Source organism: Mchenga conophoros, linkage group LG23 (genome assembly GCF_057382185.1).
Source record: "Mchenga conophoros isolate Kocher_MC1m ecotype Shallow Benthic linkage group LG23, M_conophoros_male_GT1.1, whole genome shotgun sequence".
Lineage (NCBI taxonomy): Eukaryota > Metazoa > Chordata > Actinopteri > Cichliformes > Cichlidae > Mchenga > Mchenga conophoros.
The window spans coordinates 19,571,389-19,587,822 of record NC_140547.1 but is presented as its reverse complement, the minus strand read 5'-3'; the positions used below and the strand labels follow the sequence as shown (position 1 = coordinate 19,587,822).

The window sequence follows — 16,434 nt, the reverse complement described above, 5'->3', positions numbered from 1 at the left end:
AAACCTACACAGCTGTGTGCCCTCATCATTTAACAGCATACGTTATCCCAACTTCCTTTATTTATGGTCTGCAAGCAGAGGAGTCCTTCATCTTGCAGCTTAATTTCAGGGGTTTATCCAGCTGCTTTCTTATAATTTTATTTGAAACATTTTTAATCTTCCCCTGGACAACACCACCACTGACCCAGATGGCATCCAGGACCTTCTGAAAAACCAGGGAAAAATGATGCCTTAACCTCATCTTCATCTTCAAGTGTCCTGATTTACCTTTTGCTTGTTTTTTGTCCCCATAAGGAAGCTGAGTCCTCACAAAGTGAGCAATACAAACACAGCTGTGTTCTGTTTTTCCGCTGAGAGGATCAAAGACAGGCGCCTTATACTCTCCCTCATCTTTTATGTCTCTCGCTCACTCTTTCCATCTTCATCTTCACATTTTCTCTTCTTCTCCTCATTCCTTTCTTTCTCTCTTCTGTCATCTTTTTTATTCTTCTTTCATCCTGTCTTTAATCATCCCGCCTCCCTATCTTTCTCCCTCCATATATTCCCATGCTCTCTCTTCTCTGAATCATCTGACTTGCCCTGCTTCCCGTTGCTTCCAGGCACATTATGCGCTATGGCAACGGGCCATCAAAGCAATCGTCATGGAAACGTTGTTGTCTGGCTGCGTGCACTAAAGACCGCCGCTTAGCACGCACACAGAGAATAAAACTGCCCTGAGAACAGCAGCGGCAGATTTGAGCAACTCTTGATTTTCCCGAAAACTTTTTAAGTTGCTGATTTGAATTTTGTCAAAAAAATACTTTCAATGTTTCTGAGATCCTTTCATTAGTTTAGGATTTCATTAAAAATCTTTTTTTGCAGCAGAGGTCAGCAATAATCTGACATAAAATCCCCTCCCAAAAAGTTGCCATATGTAAGGCAACACTATAATTCAAATGGAAAATGTTTGCATTCAAGGAAATGATTTTTGCACAGTCACAAAGTCAGATATATTTATAAAGGAGGCTTCCCCTAATCCTAAAATGTAATCCCACATTGCCTATAAAGCCATAAAAGCACAACTGTATCACCTTTCTGACAAAGCCAGCAAAACTGAAAATGCAGTAAGGCAGTAAAAGCACAACAGTGTATAGATGTTCACCGGTCTTTTATTTATTTGCTCTGTAGAAGCATGAGCCTGAACTTGTGTGACAGATCGAGAGATACTGGCTGGATATAGTGGGGGTCACCTCAACATGTTGCACTGGTTCTGAAACCAATCTCCTAGAGAGGGAATGGAGAGGGGATTTCCAAGGCTGAGAAGCAGCTACAAAGGGCAGGTTCACCTTTATTCCCTTTGCAGATCAGGGAACAAGCTCTGACTATTCTTTCACTTGTGTGTCAAGCAACAGTTAGGAGTACCTGAACCTTTACACAGTTCTTGGGTTGGGTGCTGGAGAGCGCACAATAGGTGATAACGGTGAAACCTGGAGGGGTTAGATTTGGAGAAACAGCCTGCCTGATCTGAACATGAGTGGTCTTCTGTGCTAACTACAGATGTGCAAAACAAACACGGTGTTCATGCATATGAGTGTTATTCAATACACATGGCACCAAGACACCTTTGGCTGCACATCAATAGTCAATACTGTAATAGAATAATTGGCTTTGCACGGCTGGGCCCCTCGGATGAAGACAGGAGAAGAGCTGACAGCCGATTGCAACCTGGTGATGCTTTGCATCAAGTAACAACGGTGGAGGAGGATGCTGGAGAGGCCTGGTGTGCCCAGTTGTGTAGGAAGGATACATTGTACGTGTCTAGCAGAAGTCGTGGTCCAGAAGATCTTCAAATTCCACCAGAACATCAAAGACCAGCAACACCGAGTCCAAACAGGCCAGGTCTGCCTCTATGTTGCTAGGGTCTGTAGCAAGATGGTAGGTGCTTTCTGTAGCAGAAATCCCCAAACCCAATTAGGGACACCACAAGTTAAAAATGAGTCCTATCAAACTTATCTATCTTGTGGGGCTCTGGAAGAAGCTTACTACTACCAGCATACCAAGTGGAAAGTTGCTCTAGCAGTAGCTGAAGCAAATACATGGTTATGGAAGAAGTGGGGATCAGGTAGAGGACTTGATTGTAAGGGCAGAAGTTACTGGTTGCTGAAGTTTTCAAAGCACTCCTCTCTGGCAGGCCCCTGGGGCTGGATGATATTTGCCCTGAGGTCCTTAAAGCTCTGGCTGATGTGGGTTTTTCCTGGTTGACACGCTTGAGCCTACATTTGATCACATCCCTCAGATGTTCTGTCCGAGTATGCTTAGGGAGAATGGGGTATCTGGCTCACTTTAATGGCTTATAAGTTCCCTGTTCAGACTGTCAGACTCGTTGCTGGTGGATAAGGAGAACACTCCATACTTATAACACAACCACAGTTTTGCAGAGCCTTTGCAGAGCCTACCACGTTCCCTTTGTAACTGTCTGACACTTTTATCAGCATTCATACTTTTCTTCCCCTCACCCCTATCCATTTGGGGTAGATGGCTGGTTCTGCTGGCGGTGTTTTCCTATTGAAAAGGAGTTTTTCCTTCCCACCGTTGCCAATTATTAAAGATTTTTGTAGGTTTTGCATTTTCTTTTCGTTACATATATGAGTCTTTATATTGAGACAATGAGTGTACTCTTACCGATAAATAAACTGTAAAAAACAACAACAAAAAAACCCCTGCTAAAATGTTGAAAATGCTCAGGAGGAATCTACGGCACTGGTCAGGTCAACCACAATAGTCAGAGCCTGCACCAGCGCAGTGTGTAGTTACAAAGACACACTTTAGGATATGTTGTAGGGTTTCAGAGGGGCGTGTGGTTACAACGTATCTACAGTGTAGCTTTAACACAGAACTAAAAATTGTAATTTTACACTGCAAACAAAATAAACTGCTATATACCCAAGAATGACTCAATCTGAAACAAAAAAACAAACAAAAAACTGACAGCAGGTTAAACATAAGAATCCAGCCATGAGTAACACAACTGAACCTTAAAATGTCTCAGATTTCAGCCTGTGGAGCTGTGACTGCAAGAAATGCAAGTTAAAAATGACTTAAAGTGAATCATCACAGTCAGACTTGTTTGGTTAGTTTGAAAAACTCATTGAAACAAGCCAAAACCGACCACCTAAAAAACACCTACTGAATGATCCTGAAATAGCGTTTTGGGACTTTTTTTGTTTTTAGCAGCGTGAACCGAGCGTGAAACAAAACAAATCGGGACTCTGCGCTTAAAACTTTTACTTTTAAAAATGTGGAAGAGAAACCGCTGATGGTTTGCGTGTGTGACTGAACGGGCACGCTTGGCTTTCTAGAGAAAATGAGGGCAGCGGTTCGCTCAGTTTAAAAGGAGAGAAGTGCACCCAGAGTTCAAATGTGTGCGTGTATGTGAGATACACACACACACAAACAGACACACACACACAGATGGAGAGAGAGCACAAAAAGGAGAGAAAGAGACAAAGAAATTGAGCGACTTCAAGCGAGTGAGATCAACTGGAAAAAAGAAAGGCGTGTGTTTTTATGTCTTTGTGGGTCTGTGATGTGTGCATGTGTCTGTGTGCGTGTGCATGTGTGTGCGTCATCCTGCAGAACTCTCAGGAAATCCTCTTACCTCTTGGAGCCTCAGCAGCGGCTGCAGTGGGAGTTCTTCCTCCTCCCCCTCCTCGCCTCCCTTCACTCTGCTGGCAGCGTTCCCAACCCGCCTCATCTGTCTTCTTCTCCCCCTCCTCCTCCTCTTTTTCTTCTTCTTCTCCCTGCTGGCCTTCTGCCAGCTCTTTCTCCACTTCTTCTTCATCTCCTTCTCCTCCTCCTCGTCCTCTGTCTCCATCTTTCTCTTTCAGCTCCAGCTCGGAGAAGCGAAGCATGGCACGCTGAGAAAAACAGAAAAGCACATATGAGAGTTTGCGTCGGTCGAGCCTGAAACACGACTAAGTGTCAACATGTTGCTTTAGCCTGGAGGCGTTTGGACCCTCTTGACCTTCATTACACATCTTAAATTTATTATTTCCCCAGAAACCAACCAGCACTCCTAAAGCTGGATGGATCAGTACATTAATTAGTCCACTTATTCTGATTGATTTAGCCAACAGACAGCAGCTTATTCAATGAAACAAACAAACACACAAAAAAACAAAAAACAAGTGAGCTCAATAAAAAATGAAGGATAGAGGACTAGTTAAAAAAATTGAGATTGATCAAGCAGCAAAGTCTGGAGATAAAAATGTTAAATGTCCACATTTATGAAATAAACTTGTTTACAGCTTGATACAACGACTGTGTTGGTCTCTGTAGCTAATGTTCTCCTTTCCAAAGACTGTACTCAAAGTTTGCATTCTTAGGGACGTGGCCTCTTTGACTGATAGGTGGGTGGCGACACAGGTGGCTCTGGCTGCTCAGCTATCTGGAGTCCTTGAATTGGACCTCTGGACTATCTAACCAATGATGGGCCGCTGTGTGGTTAACTGTACTAACAGAGAAGAACACTGAGCTCCAGCTTTTGATTTTACTTCACACTAATTTGAAGGTATCTGTGTTTGTGTGTTTGTGTGATGCTTCCATACGGACTGTAGATGCAGCTTGCAAAACAAACCACCTGATATGAGGAGAAAAATTACAACTTGACCTTCTCGTCCAAAGATGGTCATTTCTGGCTTCAGAAAACCAACAGGACAACAAAGTAAACATATAGTAGGGTTGATGCTTTAAAAATTAGAGTCATAAAGAATCTTTTACATGGAGTTTATGCAGTACATACTGAGTTGATACCTGAGTTTTTAGAACCCTGGGCTTTTAATGTAAAGCATCATCCACACACGGTGAAGCAACATGGCAACCAGAGATGTAAGAAAGTCCATGACATTTACTGACTTTTCGTGATAATGGAGGACACATTTGCTGGCGTTGGATTGGTCTAGAGTTAAACTGTTCATTAAGTTACACAATTAAAGCGACTACCAATAAGTGCTAAGGATACCGCCAATATATGACTGGGTAGTAAATACTAGAGGGTTACCTAGGCAACCAGATTGAAACCCTGTGTGGACGGGGGTTTAGGCCCATCAAAACTGGAGTCATGCAGCGTTACTGTTTTGTTTCCATGTGAATATACGAAACCAAACAACCAGTACAGCACAGGTTTGATCTGTTTTCCTTGTTTTCAGTAATACATATTATTAAATGTAAACATTTCAGGAGTTTCAAATGAGGTAACTAAGGATGAAAGTGATCCCTATGAACCCAAAGCTGTGGTACTTTCAATATTGACCAGCTAACAAGCACTCGGTGCTGCTCCCAGGCAGACTTCCATGAGCTAGCCAATCAGAAGAAAGTGAACTTTTAATGAGGGCTTTAAGACACAGGACCCTAATACGGAGTGTGAACTGAGGAGATATATAAAGGGCTAGTATATAATATATGCGGATTATTCTGTACTGTCATTCAGAGTCCATCTTGGCATAGAAATATACGCAAGTAATTTTCAGGTAACATAATGAGCCCGCTAGAGGTTAGAGGTTTGTTTATTTGACAAATCTTAATCTTTTTAGATTTTGGGTCACCTTCCAGCTCTCAGGAAGAAGAGCTTCTGCTTTTGAACTGATCCTGTTCACATTTGGTATTTGACCTCTTTCAGTCAATATTTGTAGGATTGGTCCCTAAAAAAGAATCAGCATTTGGTCGCCATCACCTTCCCTTCTTGACCTCTAACTCCGGACTTTCAGTGATCCTCACAGGCGGCGGCAGCTGTCAGCCAGAGGTACTCACCTCTGTTTCTCTGTGGCAGCTGGAGCCTCGAGAAGCTTCATGATTTCACTGCCTCAGAACACAAACACACCACAAATCCTAAACACTCAGAAGTCGCTCTGTGACCCCCCGACTCTGCTGCTTTGAAAGATAAAAAATACTCCCTGCTGGCATTGCAACAGACACACGCAGAGAAATATGTGAAGCTGCTCCAAACAAACAGTGAACAGGTGCTGCTGGGATGAAGTCCAGAAAACAGCATCATATTTTGGAGAATCTTTCTTTCCTTCAAACGATCAACCAAAGGCAGCAAATTTAATGCATTTCTGTAAAATAACTGCATATGCTGTTAGTGACCAATCATTTATGACCAATTAAAGTACACTCATACTTTGATTCCTTTCAGGAAGCTTCAAACACAACAAAGTCCCTCAGTTCTTCTCCTCACAATCTGTCAGATTGTTTTTTTCAGTTCAACTGGGATCACAGTTTGCTTGAAACTTTTAGCATTTACACCTCAACTCCTTTCAGCATGTTCATCTCTTTTCATTTTTTTTTTTTAACTTTATCTAACCTCTTTCACCTCTAACGCTTTCAAACTCAGCGCAATGATTTTGAATTTAGGGTTTTTAAAATCAGTTCATTCATTCATTTGAACTATGGATTAACAGTTCTGTTTAATAAAATCATAGTTCAGTGTTGGTATTTATGTATATGTCTGTCTCCACTTGGGCTTGTTTAACGTCACCTGTACGTAACTTAATGGTCAACAAAATTTTTATCCCTGCGTATTGTGTGACAGAATTTTATTTGAGTCACCGCAAAATACAGAATAAGGATTTTGAAAAAACACTGAAATCCTGGCAAAAATACCTACTTGGCTTGATTCGATGCAGCTTGACTCAGTTTTTGTCTTTTTCTATTTCAATGCAGTCACACAAGTACTGTTCTCTTAGCAACCACCAAACCCAGACTCATCCATTAGATTTCTAGACCATTTGATTTGTCACGCCAGAGAACACTTTTCCACTGCTCTAGAGTCCAGTGGGAGTGTGGTTTACACCACTGCATCCACTTGGAAACCCATTCCATGAAGGTCTCTGCCACTGTTCTTGAGCGAATCTGAAGGTCACATGAAGTTTGGAGGTCTGTAGCGACTGACTCTTCAGAAAGTTGGCAAGCTCTGCACTCTATGTGCTTCAGCATCTGCTGAGCCTGCTGCGTGAGTACTTAACTCCAAATGTTATTTTCTTTACATGATCAGATTTTCTTATTTACTGATTATTACATAAACCTCCGTAATGTAAAGTTTTTATTGCCTTTAAAGAGTTATTAATGGCATTAATAGTTGTTTTTTTTCTGTGCTTAACAGCAATTTGTCATTTGAGATTCTTTTAAAGACAGAGTTTCATGGCCATTTTAATAATAAAAAAAGACCTCGGCTTATTTTATTACTTAAATTCTAACCATTGGCAAGCGTTCTTGCAGTGCTCATCTCAAAAATCGCTTTATACTCCTTAAGTATTTTACCATCACCTGCCTCTCCCCATTCACTGTTACCGATGTCTTTTCAGATGCTCTTGTTTAGGATATTCTGTAGCCACCAGCACGTGATATTTTCTTTCAGAATTTAAATATTTGCCACTCCTGTTCTGCTCTGTTACCTGAACTAAGATACCAGAGACAAATCAAGAAACCTCCAATCATGTCTGAAAGACATTTTGTTATGATCCTAAAGAAGAAGATGCATGTTTACAGCTTACATCCCAAGATGCACCACACTCATTTCTGAAAGCTTCATCTTTGGTTTTACAGGCTTGTTATGCCCTTACTAACCATTGGTGCCTGCTCCCCTGATCCGCTGCCTGACATCCTGGTATTAGTCACTCACCTCACTCTGCCCTGACCGCAAACCCATTTTAAAAATTAATGGCCCGTGAAACGATCTACAAATCCATCCAACGCTGCTGCCCAGAGCTGAGAGCACCCAGGGGCGTAGGAGCAAAAATGTGAGTTAATTTGAGCCGGCACCCTCCTTCAGGAGCCACGATTGACTGAGCAAACAGCTTTGTACAGGGAATAAACAGATGGACAGGAAACACATGAAAACATGGAGCCCAACATGAAGAATCAGTGCAACAATAAACCTGCATGTGCAACAGTAATGGCTAAATGTAATATTGCGTAATTAGTTTATCTGGTGCCTGGGCTTCAAGTGTCACCTGAAAAAAAAAGTTTAAAAAAAAAAATAGTTAATAGAATTTTACTGAAAACACAAGACCCTGAAGTTGTTGTTTATCCTTCTGGAGCTGTTGGTTTAATGCTAAACTCAACACTGTAATTGATGAAGAATGGAACAAAAAGAGACACAAAATGAATAAAAATAAGTTAAAAATGACCATAAAGAAATAAAAAAAGACCAGAAAATGGCACAAAATGAAATAAACAGAAAATGATCAGAAAGCGATGCAAAATGATCACAAAGAGATAAAAAAACAAGAAATTGAAAGGCAAAATGACTGTAAATAGATATAAAATGACAACAAAGATGAAGAGAGTTAAAACACAGAGATAAAAAAGGACCACAAAAAGGCAAAAAATGACCATAAAACAAAGAGACATCAAATGATGACAAATTTAGGCAAATTGACCACAAAAAATTTATGCGTCCCAAATAATTCAATAGCGTTACATCAGCTGTAATGTAAAGTATAGGCTTTCTAAAGCTGCCTGTCTGGAAATGTACTTCATTATTCATTTAGCAGCTTCCATCAGTAAATAAAAAACAAAACAAAAACAAAAACTTTAAAGAAGTGAAAGCTAATCTGGGACTGCAGGATGAAGATGAGGACTTCTTAGGAAAAAAACCCAAAACAAAACAATGAATTCATCCTCTTCCATCTACTGAGAGGAGGATGAAGAGGAGGAGGTGAAGGAGGAACAAAGAAAGCAAAAATGATGTTCAGAGAGAAAGATGAAGAGAAAAAATAGAAAAAGCCAAGATAAACATATAAAAATAGAGACAGAAAGGAAGAAAAAACGCAAAAGAGACTTCTTCCTTCCTTCCTTCCTTCCTTCCTTCCACTGTTTCCTTCACAGTTTGGGGAAAAACCATCAGGTTAACAGTTGCCTGGAGCCACAGAGCCGCTGAGTTATCCTAACTCGACCTCAGCTCGACCCCAAATATCAGCAGGCAGAAAAGCAAAAGAGAGGAGGAGAAGGCAGCCACTCTCCTCCTAAATACCTCCTCATATCCGACCACTCTTCACTGCAGATTCAAACAAACCTCCTCTCCCGATTTACGGTTAAAATCCCATATTATGTCTGCTAAGTCTGTTGTTGACATTCTAGGTTGCTTTTCTTTGTATGGTTGGATTAGATCTGAACACTCTATGATCAGGGTTAACAATAAAAAAACAGAAGCATTAACAGTAGACTCTGGCCCTGTGAGCGCAGCTGAAAGTGCTGATTTCTTTAAATGCAGACCAAAAATCCACCAGCTGGGGCTAACTTTAAGGTTGTGGCTTATAATTGCTTTTTAAAGCAACATTTTACTGTTTCTGTTTTACTTACCTCCTCTTTTACTGCCACATCATTGAATTAATTCAAATTCAAAATATTTTTCACTCATTAGCCACCTCATATAAGCCCATATTTACATTCAGTTTTTGTACATTGGGTCCTGTATAAACAAGGTTTAAGTGACTTGACTGTGCATGAAAGCAAAAGAAACAACCAACAATGAAAATGAACTTTAGAATCAGTCGGAGGGTTTTAGTTGTTCAGACATCTGCAAACGGTGATTCTATCCGAATGTTCATGTCCTTAACTCTCCACCACTTCCACAATAATTTAAAACTGCTGACGCTATGCTGTGGTTGTTTTGTTTTTGTTTTTTTCTTATTGAACAATCAGTTGATAAATCAAAACCGTAATTTAAAGACCAGCGCTCTGCAGCATATGCTGAGATTCACTCCTCCTACATAGAAGCCATAACAATCACAGCATTCTCTTTTTACTCCTCCTGCAACTTCCAAAGATAATTTGTAGGTGGGAAGCTAGTGAGGGACCGCATCCTCAGAGAAAACCAATTCCTGCTTCCTCCTACAAATATCTCCTTGGCTGCGCATCAGCAGGCAAAACTGACACATATGTTCATGTTTAATTTCTTAATAAAACCGAGAAACACCACAACAGTTGAGTTAAAAGCTGCATTCCAACCATATTTTAGCCAAAATGGCAAAGGAACTTAGCCACATATGAATGTTCATAAAAACCTATGATAAAGCTTTTTGATGCATGCTCAATCATCCAGCTAAGGAAGTCTCAATTTTTTAGGCTATCATAATGTTATAACTGCACAAGAAATTATTGAAATGACCTTCTTTCAGGCACAATTTATTATTTGGTAAATATTCTCAGTCTCCTGTGCATTTCCCTGCTCCAGGACTTTATTAGATAATGTCATTTTTAAAAAAGTAACCCTGGTTTAAAATACTTTTTCCATGTTTACAAGAAGCTTCACACTGTGGAATTGGACCACAGTGAATGGGGAGTCTGTTTCCTTTCAGTGAGTGTGACTTAAATTACCTTAATGAACAGTAAGCTGAAAAATCAATATCAGAAAACAAACCCAAAGAGGCAGCAGTGGTGTAATCATAGCACACCAGACCACCAGAGAAAATCTGATTTGCTCTCTCTGTCTCACCATACCATCATTGAATAACGAAGGGATGAGGACATGATGCCTTACCTGAAGTGCTCTCTGTTCTCTGCTCAGCTTGCTCGAGTCAGCGTAAAGCTCTGTGGTCACACATTTGAATCGGTCTCCCACGTAGCCAGATGAATTGGCAATGCGTTTGGTGAGGCCAGAGACACGGGATTTGCTGTGACCATCCTCTTCATCTGCCAGGGGATCCACGCAGTCTTGCATGTTGAATTCCTTCTCATTTCCACAGCTAATAGTAGAGGAAAGGTCTTTGTTAACTAACAGCTCCAGCATCGGATCCACTGGCATCGTGTTCAGACCATCACTGGTTGGTGAAAGGTGTTGACAGGTTGGGCCCTGGATAAAACTATTTCCATATGTGGGAACCCTGAGGGTGCTGCTTGCACCGGCTGTTTGGTAATTTCCAGAAGGCTGGCTCTTAGAGAGGGATCTTCCATAACTCTGACTACTAAACTTTCCAAATGCAGGAGCTCTGGCATTAGCATTTGATTGTACTGCATTGCAGTTCTCACCATGAGGGCTGTTGCTCCTGTAGCTTGTAGGCATAGAGTTAACATTTTCACGAGTTGGGCTGCTGAAAAGTTTCGGTTCAAAAGTTGGTGCCCTCACAGTCAGATTTCTGCAGCATGGCCCAACAAAATTTCTAAAATTTGGACTGTTTGCATTTCCGTTACATGATGAGGGGCCTCTTAGGTTGCTGTTGGCATATAGTTGGGCTCCTCCAGGTGATGGCCTGGAATTAAAACTTCTGGATGCTGGAACCTGAGGACTGAAGTCTCTACTACTCTGTCCCATACTGCTGTAAACGGGACTTTCTGATTGAGTGCTGCCATGGTGAGCTGAGCTCTTTGGGCTCATTGTACAGACTACTCCCATGCTGTTGTTGGAACTAGTACAATCACTAGAACTATTTTCTCTGCTTCCAGGAACCAAAGAGCTTACGTTTCTGGAAGGGCTTTGCTGAGGTTGAATATTTTTACTGCTTGAAACTTCTGATCTAACCTCACTTGTAACACTTTTCCCACCACCAGTAGCATTCAACGTTTGATTCCCAGAACCAGCAGAGGCTCCAGTTTTACATTTTCTAGAAAACTGCTGTGGAGACGTTCGGGCACATCGCATTGTCTCCTCCTCTGGGATATCTGGGAATGGACTAATTGCTTCTTCCTCCTCCTCCTCTGGGATTTCCACTGTGCTATCCTGACCAGTAGGAGGAGGTGAGGAAGAGGTGTGATGAGAAGTGTGGGATAGTGAACCTAGTCTCTGCTCTGTACCTTGAGTTGAAAGGATGCCTTTTGGAGGCCCTGGCTCTGTTTCTCTGATTTGTACATGTTTGGAGAAATCTTCGGTTCTGGTAGATGTGGAGCCACAATTACTGGTGGAAAAATCATCTTCTGCCTCATCATGCACCAGGTCAATGCAAACTATATCATCTCTTACGGCAGACAGGCCTTTACCTGAGGCCTTGGACTTGTCTTTCTCATTATCACGTGTGCGAGAGCTGTCAACATCTGGCTTTTCTAAAGTCCAGAGTTTATCCTGGCTCTTGGACCTGATCTCAAGCTGTTCTTTGCTTGTAAGACTTGAATATTTTGAAACTGGAGTTGAGGTAATCTCTTGGGAATTTGGATATGAATGAACTCCATATGGGAGGCCGTGTCTTGGTGGAATGTTAGATGAGTAAAAGCTGCTGCTACCGAGTAATAGTGGATGCGGGTACACATGTCCTTTACTTGCTATTGACAGTCGCTGCATGGATATATTTTCTGCAACTGAGTACGGGACATAGCGATTAGTATAACCTAAGCCAGGAGGAAGATAGGAATCACTATACATCTGGCTGGAGCCATTTCCATTTTCTAAACGAAATGGCTGCTGATGCTTAGTCTGGCTCTCTTTAACCTCTGGCTTAGCAGAAGTTAAGATTTGTTTTCCAGAGTGAGTTTCCCCTTTGCTGTTTGGAGGGACTTTGTCAGAGTCAGTAGGTGGGACTTGTGGCCACCCAACTTTGGCATTTAAAGAAGGAGATGCTGCAGAAGGTTGCCCTCCTGAGACAGTACTGGAAATACTGGCTAACTCAACTCTCTTAGAGCCAGGTGAGCCAGAAGGGTGCTGTTGGTGAACAGTATTGTCCACACTTCGGTTTTTCATAGACTGAGAGCCTCTGCTGTGGTCAGAGATGACAGCAGAGGAAGGACCTGGAGTAGCCCAGCTGGGGCCTGCAGTGCTGATCATTTCGGGATGATCTGAAGTCTTAGCTGATGTGCTAACAGGTCGGGTTAAACTCTCTTTGATCTGTTGGTCTTGACTAGTTAACAGCTTGTAATGAGATGGTGGCACATACCCCAACTTGGACAGAGTCTCTAATCTGGTTGGGAATCCACTTGGAAAACCTTCCATCTCTTTAGCAGACAAATCCAAAGGTTTTTCTCTGGGGTTTTTGGCAGCCTTATGAGGTCCTACTCTGTCAAGTGATGTCTTTGCAGGTGATATACACTTTTCTTTATTACTGCAGTCAGAGGTGACATCTTTGGTTTTACTGCTGCCTGAGTGTATAGGGGAGGAGTGCTCAGAGCTCATGTAAAAAGGGTGACACACTGAAATTGAGGTTGAGGATAAGGAAGTGCTTCTGCTAAGGGACTTTTGGAGTTCTGCAGAACTGTTGCTGAGATGGTGGGGTGTTGGAAGTGAGGAAGAAGGAAGGGTAACTGGGGATGACTCTAAGGCATCAGTACCAGCTGAGCTGGAAACATGGGTGCTACTGTTTCCATCAGTAGTTTTGCTGAGAGTATTTTTGGTAGAAGTGGTCTGAGTGGACTTTCCACCACTGCTGCTGCTACTCTCATGTTGTCGCTCTGTATGGTGAACAGCGTGAGCTTGGGTATCCTGATGATTCTGAGGACTGGTGCTGAAGGCAGAGGGTTCTTGATGTACCTGAGAACCAATGCCCTGCAATGTCTTGTCCTGGCAGTGGGGTAATGGTGAAAGTACTGTAGAAGCTGGGGTGGCTGTAGAAATCCTTATTGGAGGGCCTAGTGGAGAAGAGATATGGGCCGGTAAATAAGGAGGCAGGTAGAAAAGTCTCTCCTCTCCAGGCGTGCTGTTCCCAAGCCTGGAGGCACACAACGATTGATATGCCAGCTGTTGGTGGATGAAGGGTGGCTGCTGAGACAGGAATGAGGCCTTGTATGCCATGTCCAGGAAGGGGTACATTGTAGCATCGGTATAGGGGCTGATCCAAGGTAGTCTAAGAAAGCTACTGGTACCATTCAAACCCAGCTCTGGCTGTTTGTCACTGGATCCTACTCTGCGGTCCAAGCCCAAGCCATCACCAGCTGCAGCAGGAACAAGTAAAGGTTTCTGCAGTCCTGGTGCTGGGCTTTTATACAGTCCAACATATCCATTTGCAGATTTCTGGCCTTCAAGCAGGGATACATCTGGTTTATACAGGAGATCATAGCCAAGTGGCAGTGAGGTACCAGGCTCCTGGGGTTTTTCAGAAGACAGAGGATGGATGCCAGGATAAAAAATTCCTCCATGGGGGCGAAGGTTTTCCCCCACCAGAGCATTGCGGTCAATACTAAGGGCAGCTAACGGGTTCATCCTGTGAGCTGCACTGGCATCCACCTGTAACAGAGAGTAAGAGAAAATAATGAATAACTGTATTCTTTTGTAAAATCCTCAAGAACTGTTTTCTACAATAATCATTAATTCTGACTAACAGAAAGTCAGAAAAACTTTCATGCACAAAAAAGGCAACAACCTTTCTGATTCTCAGATTGATACAGAAAATGCTAAGAATAATAGCAAATCTTTATATTTGAGTCAAGAAACAGTTTTTGAAATTTTATCTTATAATATTTTGCGATCCATTTCTTCATACGACATTTTGCAATGTGATGCAGCACACTGTGAAGCATTAAGTTGATACAATATTTTGTGATGAAATTTTGTGATCCAACCTTTCATGATATGACATTTTTCAATATGAGATTCCGCAGTGCATTTAATGGTTATATTTTATGATATGACATTTTGTGATATGAAATTACATATATGACTTTTGCTGAAGACTAAGTATCCCACACTGTCAGCTGGATGTTAGTGGGCTCTGCAGTGCAGGCGATTCTCCCTTTAGTACAGTACATACTCTGAAATATATGGTTAAGCACCACATGGTTAAATTCGCACTTCAAGGACAAACGGGAATGAAGAGAGGAAAAAAGAATTTTGTCTATTTAGGGGATCTCAACTGCAAGACATAAAGCCTGTGATTTCATTTTCCTGTCATGGAGAAAAATAAGAGCACTCTTTCCTTTTATTTATTTATTTTAGTATTCCTGGATGACATACGACGCCCGGAGCTACTCTTTCACTCTCTCTCTCTCGGCAGATCCAGGAAACAGAGAGATGAAAAAAAGAGAGGAGGCAGGGGGTGAGAGAGAAGAGCCAGAGACAGAGGGGGAAAAGAGGAAATGCTATAAACAAAGAGAGGGCAAGAGACAAAGGGAAAGCATGGCAGAAAAAGAGAGAGAGTCAGGGAGCGCAATATTGAAAGAAAAAAAGCAGCCTAATTGAATTTCCTGTCACACGGCGTGGTGAACCATCTCTGATTGGCTATCAGCCGCAGGGCCATTAGGAAATTATCCAGACAGCTGGGTTGCCGCCTGAGATGAGAAGGAGGAGGCAGAGATCCTTCACTCGCTCTGTTTTTTAAGGCACCGAGAAAGGAGAATGGTTGAGACTGAAAAGTGTAGCTAAAGGAAAATTAGGGTTAGAAAGCAGCTCGGAACAAAAATTAAACAAGATAAATCAGGCATTTATTTATTATAGTTAGACGATAACAGATCTATTTTCAAATTGCCATTAATTTCAAAAATCCTTGTGAAAGTTGTCGCTCGTCTTCTCCTTCAGCTGATTGAGGGAAACAGTTTCTTTGATAGATTCCAATCTTGAACCGATGAAGCCACAACAATGAAACAGCATACCTGAAAATCACTAATGATATATTTACTTTTATCTGAGGGCATAAGAATATAATATTCCATTTTAGTTCCTTAGTTCCATTTTAGACTCATTTGAAGCCATTTAACACGTTAGTGTAATCTGTAACAGATTACAGAATTGGGTTGGCAAGAATGTCACAGTTCTAAATGGTTTTCATTTTTATCTGACCAATTTCATTCAATAATTTGGATATTTTCGTTATTTTATATATTTAGCATTTTAATTTTCTCCTGGCTTGATTAATATAGCTCACTATAGCTCATGTCTTTCTCAAGCCTTTCTCTTCAGTTGGCCAAGAAATGATGCGAAAATTAGGTGGTGCTTGTGTAACAGTGTTTATATGGTATTATTCCACTTGCCACAAATATCAGTGCAATGGGGAAACAGCGCCCCCCCTCTCGGTGTGGCTGGTTAGGTGAGGCTGGCTGCAGTAATCGCTGCCAGTCTGCCGTAGCCATACGAGAGGTGAGTTGTATTGTTCCGCACACGATATAGCCAAGTAGTACAGACACATAAAACATGTTTGATTAGCTGATGAGCACCGAGTGTAATAAGTGCTTAGTGGACACATGTCCAACACCAGTTTTATGTACTTTTCATTTGTTTATTAATGTGTGAAACTGTATGCTAAAGCGGAATGCTAATGGATGCTCTGCCGTAGTGTGCTGTGCGGAGTGGTGTGTGGCGAGCCATTTGCACTGATACAACACCGTTGTTTCCATTCAGGTACATCACTTGTTGTTGCTGTTATTTTATTGTATACTAAAAATTGTAATATGGCTGCAGTAATCGCGGCCAGTCTGCCGTAGCCATACGAGAGTGTGCTGTGCGGAGTGGTGTGTGGCGAGCCATTTGCACTGATACAACACCGTTGTTTCCATTCAGGAAATAAAGTGGCAACGATCGATCAGAGACTCCTTGTCTTTTTAAAA

The 16,434-nt window shown here is 41.8% G+C and overlaps 1 protein-coding gene across 1 annotated transcript in view; it reads right to left on the bottom strand.

Moving 5' to 3' along the window:
- The window catches only part of LOC146547090 (BCL-6 corepressor-like), an 82,895-nt gene that overhangs the window by 33,150 nt on the left and 33,311 nt on the right, over nucleotides 1–16,434 (bottom strand). The window contains exons 3-4 of the mRNA XM_085264154.1: nucleotides 10,520–14,122; nucleotides 3,638–3,896 (exon numbers count right to left, since the gene is read on the bottom strand). Of these exons, the coding sequence (XP_085120280.1) occupies nucleotides 3,638–3,896; nucleotides 10,520–14,122 (3,862 nt within the window). The remainder of the gene's footprint in view (nucleotides 1–3,637; nucleotides 3,897–10,519; nucleotides 14,123–16,434) is intronic.